Here is a 13037-nt window from a genome sequence, read left to right as displayed (position 1 = left end):
TAATTACTACTCTGACATTAAATGTTCACCCTGTCCAACTCAATTTACCCTGCGTCTAAGTGGCCTTACACGCTGTCTGGCTTTTGACCTCCAGTTCCCAAAGTCTGGGAGCTTCCAGACACCGCTTTGATGCATGTGAATGTAAAAATCACAACTATTTCTTTTACTAGCAGTTGACAGAATACGGGAAAGCAAAGTGATTATAGGTGTGAAGTCAAGTAATTACATTTTAAATCATGCCCAACATTAAAATTCTTTCACATTGGATTCCAATTGGATGCAATGTTAACCACACAGAGGTTTAATTTCATGATGATCATGCTATAGACTAATAAAATCCCTCTAAAAGCTCACAGTTCAAGACACCCGCCATCTGTGGAATGGCTTACATGAAGTACGAAAATTATGAATGTAAACATAGATGTCTCTCCATCAAGGTTTAACGCACGCTCTGGGCCCACAAACAGGCACTCACACACAAACCCATAAACAAATACACACAAGAGCGCACACACACTTTGCCTGCGCTTAAAATTTATGAGGTCTAATCTCCCCAGTCTCACATATAAACAAACTCTGTAAAAGTGAACACACTGTGATTGTGTGTCTGTATACATGTTTGAGTGTAAGCACACATGTGGGAGTCTGGGAGTGTGTGAAAGAGAGACAGACACGGAGACACATGACAGTCATAAAAGCCACTTAGGTTTAAGCAGTCACACATGAAACCTGAATGCAAAGAAGACATAGCTGGGGTAGAAATCTAATCTAGAGATAACACACATCTCTGATCTCATTCTAAATAGCTAAAGGAACATAATTAGACTGAGAGCATAAACAGTCTGAACATTCTGCAGGGATTTAGCAAGAAATAGATTAGATAGACAGACACACAAGTGTTACTAGTGTGCAATCATTGAAAGCCAGATACTGTATGTGAGGAGAGGGAAAGGAGCGATAGTTCAGTTCTTGTCTCTTTTCATCCCTCATCTCCAAAAGGGACACCAGAGACTTTAATTACCTGCACCTGTGAGCACACAAAGAGCCCCACCCACCAATCTGACGGTGGACCACACCCTAGTTCCCACGGTAACCCACTGAAGACCCATGCCACCTAACCCCCTCCCTCCTGTATACACACAAACGCACACCATGAGTCCCGATACTGTACAAACTGTGCACAGACGTGAGCGAAGGAGGAAGAGGAGGGCGTACTCACATCCAGAGAGTCCTCGTTGACGATGATGAGGGACATGCCGTGTGTTACCAGACGACAGGAGTAACCTGAGAAACGGAGACAGATAGTGGAAGGAAGAGAATGGGGGATGGGAGAGTGATTAAATTTACTCTAACTCAAAACACAGGTGAAAAAGTGTCTCATGTTCAACTAGATTTGCAACTCACAATGATTCTGAATACTAATCCAGGTGTAAAGAGTAGATTAATTGTATAAAGATATGTAAAAGAAAATAAAACAAGATTCATACAGTATATTCTGAGAGGATCTTTCAACTTTTAAAACTAAGTGGCTACTCAGTAAATATTGTTTTTTGTGGACATCTGCCACCAACTTCATCCACGACTGCCAAGAGAAACCAAACACACCAATGTCATTGCTGTGCAACTTTAAGTCCCTTCTACTCCGCGTACACTGGCCACAGACACATTTCACTTAGAGATTGGACACGTCTGGCATTTCACAGCCCACACAATACCCACTATTCTTCTAGCCATGATTTAATAAACGCCACAATACATACAGTTTTCCCCCTCTGCTGCTGTTAACAGGGGACTTCCATACCGTCGCTGGATTTCCCAACACCACTGGCACATGCTCCACTTCAAGCAGCCTCATATCCGATACGCTGGTCTTACTTAACAACTGCTTGTGGCAGAGCTGTGCTACTCATTAAACTCACATTTTGGTGTTTATTTTAAATGCTTTCACCTATGTTGATGGCCGTCTCCTGCTTGTCTCCAGTGAGGACCCAGATCTTTATGTCAGCCCTCATCAGAGTGGCGATGGTCTCTGGCACGCCAGCCTGGAGACGGTCCTCTATGGCTGTGGCGCCCAACAGCATTAAGTTCTGTTGTTGGAACAGAAGAGCACGACAGATAAAAGAGAGAAATAATTTGAAAAGTGAAGATTGAAAACGGGAGTGGGAACAAAATATGGAAGAAGGGAGAAAAGTAGGTTAAAATAAATCATATTTAGGCTACAAATCCAGCCAAGCATCACCAGTCTGTATGTGAGGGCTCTTTCTCTCCAGAGAACATCATCCATATCTAATTTGAGAGTGAGAACGATGCCAGCGAGTTCAGTTCAATTGGTACAGCAGCTCAGTTTGGACTTCTGTACCGACTCTGTGTCTTTGTGCCAAAAAGTAACCCATTACCTTTCCACCCCTTGCTTTAATTTGTTCAGCATTTAAATGCATGTGTACCCTCATTAGACACACTCGGACGCACACACAAACACTCACACAGACACACAACTTAACACTACTGTGTTGTTGACTCCAGTTTTATGGGGCTTTTGGCAGGCTGGTGCAGGTAATTACCCTTGTGGTCTCCCAGTCTGAGCTCCCCTCCTCCTCGTGCTTCCTCTTTTTTTTCTCCCCTCTTCACTTCTTTTTCTCACCTCAACTTGCTACGCTAAACCCTTGGTTTTCCCACATATCAGTACAACTCTCTTCTGAACATCCTCTCAACTGACATCTCTTATCATTTTGTTGACTTTTCCACCTTTCTGAAAAAACAATAAAAGATTTTCGTAATGCCATCCTTTTAGCAAGGAGCAGTATCTGTCTTTAAATTTTGCAAAAAGAAAAAGACACACACACCTTAAAAAGGAAAATCTGACTGTGACTATGATGAGTAATGAAGGAGCACCAGGTTTATTGAGGTGTGGGACTCAATGGAGCCACTCTGCCACCTGCTGGCAAACATGAAGCATGTGTTTGTGTATGTATACTGTATTTTGCATCTGCTCCATAGAGAAACATTTAATTAACACCCTATTATCACTTTAAGGTGAGTTTTTAAGACTGACTCTTATAATTCAGATATTTTAAGACATGCACATCACTGGAGAGTTGCATTTACCTTTTCCAATAGTTCATAACACTCCTCTAGTTTCTGAGCGCGGTCTTTGAGCACGGTGCTGACACGATTGTACTCCTTCAACCACTCCTGGTAGGCCCCTTCCTCCAGGTCCACATAGGCAAAACACAGAGTCCTCAGGCCTGGGGCGGATGGGAGGAGGACACGACAATCAGTGTGATCATGGTGCAGGGATAGACTATTGTTTTTAAATGGGAGGGAGTAATCCAATGTTTTTCCATTGAGTGTTGAGAAGCAGACAGAATGGAGGAAACTCAGGAAAGATGAGGTCAAGTCTTGACATTTTGGTAGAGGAGAGTTAATGCAGAAACTGAGAACAAATCAGTAGGAAAGGCAACATAAAGTAAAATGGCTATCCAGAGAAAAAAATCTTTTAAACAGAGAGAAGCTCAACTATGGTTTCCGCTCCTTTCCTTTCTCTGTCTTCTTACCTTCAGTGGCAAACTGTTCCAGATGAGCAACAGTTATTTCTTTGTACTGGGACGCCTCAGTCAGACGCTCAAAAATGACATTATCCTGGAAAATAACAAAATAAGAAATTCAGCATTAAATGAAAAATGTTTAAAGACAGTCTGGGTGCTGAATTAAATTTCTAATGAGATAAACATACAGCTCCTTTGCAGTACAGCCGTAGCTTCCCGTTGGGGGTTCTCACCACCACAGACATGCGTTTGCGGTTACTGTCAAGGAAGCAGTGGTTTAAGTTTTAAAACACTACGGTCTTATATTACAGTGTCATTTACAGACTGAGAAAAACCATTTATGGGAATATTACCTGGAAAACTCCAGCACATTCAGTAGCTCATAGCTCATCTCTTTCTCCCTCTGAAAGACACAACAAACGTGTCAGCTCCCAAGTTTGCAGAAAAGTAGCTTTTACTGCAGTAAGATACGCAGACAAACACTTACAGCTTCGATTATGACCGAGTGCGGGGTTCTCGCAGTGAAGACAAAGCCAAGTCCCTTGGCCCCTTTGACCAGCGCCCCTTCATCTGGTGAAGAGGCCTGGTAAATGATCTGGTTATCCTCTCTCTCTGGGACGACCGTGTGGCACACTGCCATCATTGTCAGGAACTCACAGATTTGAGGTGATGTAGGCTGAACACATACACGAATAGGACATTGTTTTTAACAGCATCCTCCAGTCATTTTTGGGCAGAATAGGTTTGCTTGAAATAAAGAAATATGAGAAAAGCTAAGAGACGCTTACATGGTTCTCGATGTTTTGGATGAGCGTTGGGTCGTCAAACTCTGTAGAGTTATTAGTGCTGGACGGCAGATTGCTGTGAGAGAACAAAAAGCAATTTAGGAGTGTTTGTCAACTCTTTGTCAATTATGACGCTATCATTCACATCACATGTATTTCTCAAGGCATGCAGAGCCTGAAACAAGGAAAAGAATATTAGAAAGGGGAAGACATGCGATAGGGTTGAAGGAGAAGGTCACTAACCTGAAGTCCTCCATTGAACGATCACAGTCAAGATCAGGGAAGTGGCTGCATTGATGAGTGAGGTTGTATTGCAAAAAGAATCAGTTGATGAGTTGATTAGTTCATTTGATTAAGCATGCAAGAGTTCAATCAACGGAATTAAAAGCTGCTTTTTCTAAACTAAAAGTTAGTCTGAGACATTAAGTAGTTGGAGCAGAACTAATCGTCTTTTAGTAAGTGGCTTCGTCTACAGGAGGAGGTAAGAGGCAGCAATGAATTTACAAAAACAGAGATGACTGACCCATATGTAATCCCCGCAATGGTACACTTCTTAAAGTGCATGACGTTACAGGTCAGAGTTCCTGTCTTGTCGGAAAAGAGATACTTCACCTGGAAATGACAGACAGACAGACAATAGGTAATTTTAACAGGCATGTATTGACTGAGTGTGTATTTTATGGTTATTTTGGCCATTCCTACTTCCATCTTACAGCCACTCATCATAAGAAGGGGAGGAACTGACCTGGCCCAGTTCCTCATTGAGATTGGATGTTCGAGCCATGGCCGGTGTGTCTGTCTCGGAGTAGTACATCTCTACGTCCTGAGAAAAACAAAGCACAAGCGATGTGATCAAGAAAATCTGACTACTTACAGCAAGCGCCTTGAAAACGTGCATTACAAAACACACATACCCAGTTGATGAAGAGGGCCTGTGTGAACTTGACCACCTCCAGAGTGACCAGCAGGCTGATGGGGATCAGGTTGTTGTACAGGATGATGAATGTCAGCAGGTTATATGCAAAGTTGGTGGAGATGTCGCCTGCAGAAACACACAATATTCTCCCTTTTACTGACTCCTAAAGTGTGTATCAAGTCCTCAGTATTGGAAGGAGACTTAAATTACAGGCTGCGACATGTGATACGTATGTGTGTATTCTCACCAGCGCGGGACAGGTACCAGCAGGCGTCTTCGGTGTGTTCTCTGTTCCAGATGGCGGCACCCACAGAGCTGACCAGGGCCATGACCAGCAGGATGCCAAACAAAACCAGGATCTGCATGTTGGTCACCCGCTCCACATTAGAGCGCTTCAGTGGTGCTTTGGTGGAGTTCTGGGAGGTGGACAAGTGATAGATTACAACAAGTGAGAAACACAAAGCCACTCACATCAATATGGTGCTGGATGAGGTTTCATGGAGTTAAAATGTTTTTTCCTGGGAGTAAAAGTCCACTTGTAGCACCCAATGCAACACTTTTGCTTCACTAATTTAATTTGTCGTACACAATTCAAAGCATAATCTCCATTAAAATGCTTTAATCATTTTTGGCAGAAGAATGTGTCAGCAATCCAAACACTGGGACTGGGGATTAAAAGTTCCTCTCGGCTTGGATGTGCTCCCAGTTATGAATGCGTCACACATTTAATTAAAAGATCTAAACTATTCCTGTGAAGTTCACCAGGAGGGAGGATTACAACTGTTAAAAAAAAATATCAAATTAAACTCCAAAATTCCTTTGCACTTAGATGTTTTTAAAGCCAGAATTTTTCACACATTATACTCAGTTTACTGACAAGACATTGGGTTTACCTGCATCAGTTTGGAGTCATGGCCAGTGTAGACAACAATTCCCACAACCCACTGTGTGTTTCTCAGCTGGGCACCGCGCAGCAACACCTGGTCTGGACCCAGGGGAGTTGGACTGAGGAGAACAAGAGAGGATTTAGGATGACCTGCAGTTTTTAGTTATTTGTAGTAAAATAGATGCATTCAGAAGAAAATTTCCTCTTTCAAGTTATTTCTCAAGCTTTCACTTTTTGCCTTACATTTCATAATTTATAAAAACCTGATTTGAAAAATCGTATCCTTTTTGTGCTGGATGTAATACTTATAAAACTTACGATATGTATAAAACGTTATCCTGCTGTCTTGGACAGGTCTGTTTTGTACCATGTAGCTATTTAGACACCATTGACATAGAATTTTAACAAATCAAATTTAGCATACAACTCTGTCACTACAATTGCTATTGTTAATCAATAACTGATCAAGGAAAAACCAATGTATGTGTGTGTGTGTGTGTGTGTGTGTGTGTGTGTGTGTGTGTGTGTCTCACTTCAGGCTCTCCAGCCGCAGTGTGCCAGTGAAGTCATACAGGTGTCTGTTGGGGCCTTCACACTCCAATCGACCAGACAGCGCCATCAAATCCTCAAGAGTCTGAGCACCAGCTGTGAGCGAGAGACCCTGGAAACAAATGAATCATGTCAAGTCATTGAAAGGTAATTCAGGAAGCATTTTTATCAAACAAAATCATCACATTGTGCATTATAAAAAAGAAAGGTTCATAACATTTTTTTTTTTAAAAAACAGGTCAAACAGAAACGAGAGGAGCAAGAAATGTGATCAGATCTTGCGTGTGAAATGTGAGGAGGAAGTAAGGCTACATTTGATACAGAGTCCTGAAAGCCAATGCCAAGATTTTTCAACATCTTTTATTCATTCTTTCATTTGTATCCACACAGTAACAAGTATTAGGTGTTTCTAAACCCACATTTGGGACTCAGAGATTTCCTCCTGTGTCATACCTGTCTGATCTTCAGGTTGGTTTCTCCATCCAGGTTGGAGGTCTCAGTGTAACACATGGCCTGTGGCTCGCTGTGGAAAGGAGGCAGAGTAGTGTCAAAACAGCGTAGTGCTTAAAATGATTAATCCAATCAATCAACAGGAAATCAGTCAATGACAAGTTTGAATATTGAGTTAATTTCTAAATAGCAACTTCTGGTTATTGACATTTTTTTATAACTAATCATTAGTTGAATACTTCCTGCAATTTAAAGCTATTAATCAATTATTCAAATCAGTTGTAGCAGCCCTGAAAATTAGTATACACACACAACAAATGATTAGGACACATACATTAACAGACAATCACAGACACATGCATGTGTGCACAGAAATGCACACAAACACACACAGACACACTCATGCACAATGGAGTCTGACCTGGAGGACACAATAACCATGTCAGCTGGAAGGTGCTGCCCATTGGTCACCTTCACTATGTCTCCTACTGCCACCTTGTGGCCAGGATGCAGAAGTTCAACAGCATGAGGGATGTGAAATAAAAAGGTGAGGAGAAAGAAAGAGACGTTGTTAAGGCAGACGGTAAGGGGTGATGGGAGGGGTAAGGGAGGGAAGAGAGAGAGGGAAACAAGAGGCAGCCAGTAGAGAGCAAGGAAGACTTGGGATACAGTGAGAGGGAGCACAGCAGTGCACAGCTTAAACTGTTTTGATTTAGCTGCAACAGAGGCAGACCAGAATGAGACATACAGATTACAAGAATGTAGATAATAGAGAGAGTGACAGTTTAAGGCATTGACAGTGCAACTCAATTCAAGGAGACATGGTGCAGTCAGCCACAGCCATTCAAAGTTTTAACCTCAAACACAGCCAGCACGCTACATCAGAGCCAGTGTTGACTACTCAATCTGAGATCTGGCGCCATTGACTTGTTTTTACACGAGGCAGGACAGGAGATGGGCTTCACTCCAACTCATACCATGAGATGTGATCTGGAGAGTGTTCGTCTCAAAACAAAAATGAGCATTTCAGGGAAAATACTTGTCAGAACCGTTCTTTAACATGAACATTACTGAGTGAGCAGGGCAGCTGGAACAAATTCCTTCATCTGTTCTGACCCTGAGTAGCAAAACAAGGGGGGTAAATTCCTGCTCTACACTGTTGTCACCCCCATAACAAGGACTGAAGTTTGATTTTATTTGACCTGATGGAGCAAGACTGCACACAGCTGGACTCAGTTAATGAGTACATTCGAATGAGTACATTCTTCAAGAAGAAGACCAGACCACAAGACAGTAGTTACACGTTTGTTGTAGCAGAATATACAGTTAGCATGCATTATACTTCATTTTGCTAAGGTAACTATAATTTGGCAGATATTCCAGTAGAAAAATAAAACCTTTGTTGTTTTAGGCTCAAGTTGTCCAATATTTCACATTTACATGCCTTGCTGGTTGAATTCAGTTATGACCCACTCACACAAACAAACTCACTTATGATCTGGCCCTAAAAACATCAATACTAATTGGAAGAGTGTCTTTTTACTGTTATGGATCCAAAGCACTGACAGATCCTGACCAAACTCAGACTGAGTGACTACAGACTAAATACAAGAAAGAAAATAAGGAATCACAATATAGACAAATGTAACCATTTAATGATAAAATAAGAAATTTGATAATCCCCAATTTTACAAAACTAGAGCAACAGTTTCAACAGAGTCAGACATGCTGCATGTTTGGCTTCAAACTATGTGACAAAAACGCGGCTTTTGCAGTACTTCTTGCCTAACTGTATAACCTTATTATTTACTTCAAACCTATTTAGGTTGGTTTGCTAATTTACTTACTATTTTCTCTATATGTGGAAGGGACAGATCTTTTCAGCTTGCACTTCTTCAGTGCTTCTTACAGTATTATTTTCCATCATTCGTGCCAATAAAGTATGTTCAACTGAATTGTGAGACTGAGCGAGGGAGAGAGAAAGGCAAAGCAAGTGACGAGTGAGAGAACAACAAAGATGACGTCTGTGATGACAGCGATACCTGTTTCCAGATGATCGTCTGCCAGGCTCCGTTCCGCAGCACTGAGAGACAAGGACAACACAGCCATCAGTCAGCCTATAGAGCAGGGCTCATACAGTATTCATAGCGACTAAACTTTTGTCTGGGGTCTACACTATATTGAGTGACAGACAACAGCTATTCACTCAGCCATGAAAGGAGAACAAAACCCACACAAATAGGCACAAGCACATGGAAAAGCACATATCAACAAGGACACACACATACGCAGACGTTACCTGTTGTCTTCTTCTTGTTTACGGTGTTGTCTGCTTTGTGTCTTTTCTGCAAAGACACAGTTAAATCACACATTAGCTTCAAAGATACCCATATGATGTCCCTCTCTACTACACTGGAGAAGTTGTAAAATTCGTAACATCTGCTCATTTCACAGGAGGTGCTTTGGTACTCACATAGTCCTCTATAATCTCTTTGATCCCGGCCACAGTGAGGATGAAGATGAGCGGGACCAGCGTGGTGTAGCGACCGGTCGGTGATACATCAGGGATTTGCTGATGAGAGTCAAGAGAGGCAGCACTCAGAAATCACTGCTGATAGTGACTGTTGAGTAGCTTAATGGACCATCACTGTGATGGCACAGATAAGCATTAGCTTTTCAAAATCACACAAGACAGTGGGCCATAATGACTGTAACATATGAATCTTTGATGGGTGGGCAGAGCCATGTGAGCGTTAAGGAAGGCACTGCGACTTTTCATGAGGCTCATACAGAGGGAAAAAAAACAAGTAAAATGATGAATAAAAATAACATGAAATATTAAATGGTGCAAAAGGGTAAACTAATATCATCTAATAAATGCGTATTGATATTTATTCTTTTGCAAGCCTGTGGTGTGACCCATTTGTAAAATATTCATGATTCATATTTCTCCTGTATTCTGGTCCTTGTAGTTTTCTGAGGAAATGTACCAAATCATTTGCCATCATAAATAATCCATAACTCAGTATTTCAAAAACTAGTGGGCCCCTGGAATTCCTGTAATGTTTTAAAACATAGATTTCAGGATGAATCGTACAGCCTGCGCGAACCACAGAATCCAACTGAAACAGACTGTTGTCACTGGTTTGCGCGCAGGGCTCACCTGCATGAGTGCGATGAACAGGAAGAAGGCGTTGGCAGCCCGCCTGATCTGCTCATATAGGAACCGGGGCAGAAATGTAAGAACCCCATACTTGGTGGTACTGCGGAAGAAGACAAGCAGAGAGGGGACTTTACACTTTGTTTGCATTAAGAGGGTGAGTGAGCCAGGTAGTGCATTAGCAGAAGTGGGAATTCATGCATAAATGATTTTTTTTAACCTGACACGCTCGAACAGCGTTACCTCAAAGGCTGAATTACGACAAACTCCATTTGGATTTCAATATTGCAGCACTTAAAAAACTATTACAAAACACTCAGTTGTGCTGAGAAAGGGCAAAAAGAGCCATTACACGCTGCATACACACATCACACTTATAAATAGGCCGATACTTTTAGTCCAACAATCTAAATTTAGACCCAGCACCCCAGAAAATAGGAGCAAGAAACCTTGGCGACCTCAACCTATCTGTCAATCAACTGCATTGATCAGACTATTGTATTGATTAGTCTTGTTATAGCGAGGAGCTACCGTAAGAGCTTTTAGGGAGGCTAAAAATAAAAAAAGTCAACCTTCAAGTCAAGGCCTGCCTTGTTTTTCCTGTGTGGCCTCAGGCCTGAGTGAAAAGTAAGAGCTTGGCTTTTGTTTAATGGATAGTGCATGTTTGTGTGCGTGAGAGTATCAAGTGCATGAACTGAGGGACAAAACACATCCCTCAATCACAGTTCACAATCTCCAAGGAGATGAACCCATAACCGCCTTTTCTGTCTGCTTCACTCACACAGATACGAAACTACAAAGAGCAGGACACAGAACAGAGTAGCAACAGCTGTTAGTCTGACTGACACACACACACACACACACACACACACACAGAGTCCTGTCCCTGATGCTGTGGATACCTCAGAGTTAGTGATACTACACCTATGATCCAGCAGATAGAGCTGCCACAATCTAATCAAAGAAAAGTGATACCAGACTCCACACACAGCTATGACATACACATTTCCACTGGACCAGGAAAAAAAATCCATCTGGCTGTGTTGTTTTTCATACTATAGATGTCCAACTTGCTGGTGGTATAAACAGCTGTTAGCTGCAGGGGTGATGCTCTCCTGCTGCTGTGTGGCTTTGATAGGTTCTTTATAAAAAAACATTTAAAAAAAAAAAAGGTCTGTGTTCTTCACACATTATAGACCAAATGAAAACAAGGGCTCAAGTCAGAGAGGAGTTATCCCTCCAAGCACAGAACACAGGCAAAACACAAGCAGGTAGGTTTTGTGTCAGTAAAATAAATTCTCAGTTTATGTCTTTTTCCAAGAATAAAAAGCTGGTTGCTTTGCTGCATTCATGTGCAGCAGAGCTGCACTCATGCTCAGGTTGTATAAAAACAACTGCATACAATAAAATATGGAAGTGGAGGATCTAGGGAATGGAGAGGAGGTGAGTGGAGTGTGCAGACAAAAGCTACAAGGCTTTAATCTCAGAAAAATCAATAAGGCTATTGAACCTTTAAAATATAAACTAAAGTGTTACAGGAACACAGGGACATCAAAGGGCATGCCTCTGGAGCTGGAGTGCTCTCTCCAATCGGCATGTAGCGGGGGGCGAACGCCACATGGGATCCAATCAGATGAGCCAGGGAGCAACCACCTTAATCTTATTTGTAGAGCTGAAAAAGGCTCTTTTAAAAGTGAAATTGAATCTCCTGACAATAATGGCAGACCACTGAATGTCTGAGTAACGACAAGCCTTCAGCTCATGAGAACATGAGCCAAGTGCTGCCAATGGCACCAGGCACAGTTTGTACATACAAATAGGAGCAACAATAGGTTAAGACAGGGGACAAATTAAATTGGCGTCTGTCTGAATCGCACTCTAATACCATTGCCTGACTGTGACTTAGTATTTAAAACCACAACAGAGCTGACGACAGCTGGGATGATGTTGATAAAAGAGACATCTCCACAGCAGTGTGTGCCGTTTGGCCGTGCCCATGACCCTGACTATGACAGATAACAACAAGCAGAAAATACCCGCAGATGTTCACTGTTGAACCAAAGGGGGCCGCTAAGATACACCCGCACCGGAAATAATGACAGTCCTATGAAGTGTGCTCCAAGATTCATAGTCCACTTCTTGCCACAGCTGCTCAGAGAGTCATAACTATGAAAATCACACCTCCAGTCTCTGACTGAGGTCTGAGAAATCAGATCAGACAGCTTTTATTCTCAGTGAAATTCAGGGTCACTCCTGACACAAAATACACCTTTAACCAGGTGGAGACAGCTGAAGTGCATTCTGTAATTTAGGTAAAGAAATATAAGTGTAGTTACTTGACTTTTATTGGGCGTCTTAAATATTCATGAGTACGTATTGATTGAGCAACGCGGTCATGCTAAGCTGTTAAGCCAAGCACTTTTTCTACTGAGTAGACTTCAGGCAGTGAGACACGACATCCATTACGACCACTGCAGAGCAGCAAATCATCCCTTAATAGGTGACTTATTAAATAGCCTTATCAAGGGAGTTTCACCTGTAAAACTGTAGTAATTGCAGAGCTAAAAATCACAAGAGACAGAGGGAAACAAAATCTCAGTAGTGCAAAGTCTACTTTGTTGCACATGGCAGGGCAGGTAGAAAAACATACAAACAGGCCGTAATGTCCTTCAACCTGACAACATGGGTGCAAAGCTCTTGTGAGTAAATGTCCACAATGCTGGAGTGTCTTTCTGTGAGACACCAA

The 13037-nt window shown here is 42.0% G+C and overlaps 1 protein-coding gene across 5 annotated transcripts in view; it reads right to left on the bottom strand.

Annotated features, from left to right (window-relative positions):
* atp8a2 (ATPase phospholipid transporting 8A2) overlaps positions 1 to 13037 on the bottom strand; it is a 48145-nt gene that overhangs the window by 26915 nt on the left and 8193 nt on the right. For 4 of the 5 annotated variants that reach the window (XR_011585862.1, XM_070852592.1, XM_070852595.1 and 1 more), the window contains exons 3-23: positions 10295 to 10394; positions 9605 to 9703; positions 9431 to 9476; positions 9174 to 9214; positions 7553 to 7626; positions 7135 to 7204; positions 6666 to 6793; positions 6140 to 6251; positions 5494 to 5662; positions 5245 to 5372; positions 5076 to 5153; positions 4854 to 4942; positions 4574 to 4618; positions 4334 to 4406; positions 4033 to 4221; positions 3899 to 3948; positions 3734 to 3803; positions 3555 to 3639; positions 3106 to 3245; positions 1949 to 2087; positions 1220 to 1284 (exon numbers count right to left, since the gene is read on the bottom strand). Coding sequence is in view for 4 of the 5 variants with exons in the window: in XM_070852592.1 (XP_070708693.1) it covers positions 1220 to 1284; positions 1949 to 2087; positions 3106 to 3245; positions 3555 to 3639; positions 3734 to 3803; positions 3899 to 3948; positions 4033 to 4221; positions 4334 to 4406; positions 4574 to 4618; positions 4854 to 4942; positions 5076 to 5153; positions 5245 to 5372; positions 5494 to 5662; positions 6140 to 6251; positions 6666 to 6793; positions 7135 to 7204; positions 7553 to 7626; positions 9174 to 9214; positions 9431 to 9476; positions 9605 to 9703; positions 10295 to 10394 (1990 nt within the window). In the remaining variant the exon portion in view is untranslated. The remainder of the gene's footprint in view (positions 1 to 1219; positions 1285 to 1948; positions 2088 to 3105; positions 3246 to 3554; positions 3640 to 3733; positions 3804 to 3898; positions 3949 to 4032; positions 4222 to 4333; positions 4407 to 4573; positions 4619 to 4853; positions 4943 to 5075; positions 5154 to 5244; positions 5373 to 5493; positions 5663 to 6139; positions 6252 to 6665; positions 6794 to 7134; positions 7205 to 7552; positions 7627 to 9173; positions 9215 to 9430; positions 9477 to 9604; positions 9704 to 10294; positions 10395 to 13037) is intronic. The other variant, XM_070852594.1, reaches the window with a different exon arrangement.

This window comes from Pempheris klunzingeri, chromosome 21 (genome assembly GCF_042242105.1).
Source record: "Pempheris klunzingeri isolate RE-2024b chromosome 21, fPemKlu1.hap1, whole genome shotgun sequence".
NCBI lineage: Eukaryota > Metazoa > Chordata > Actinopteri > Acropomatiformes > Pempheridae > Pempheris > Pempheris klunzingeri.
This window is presented reverse-complemented; position numbering and strand designations above follow the sequence as displayed.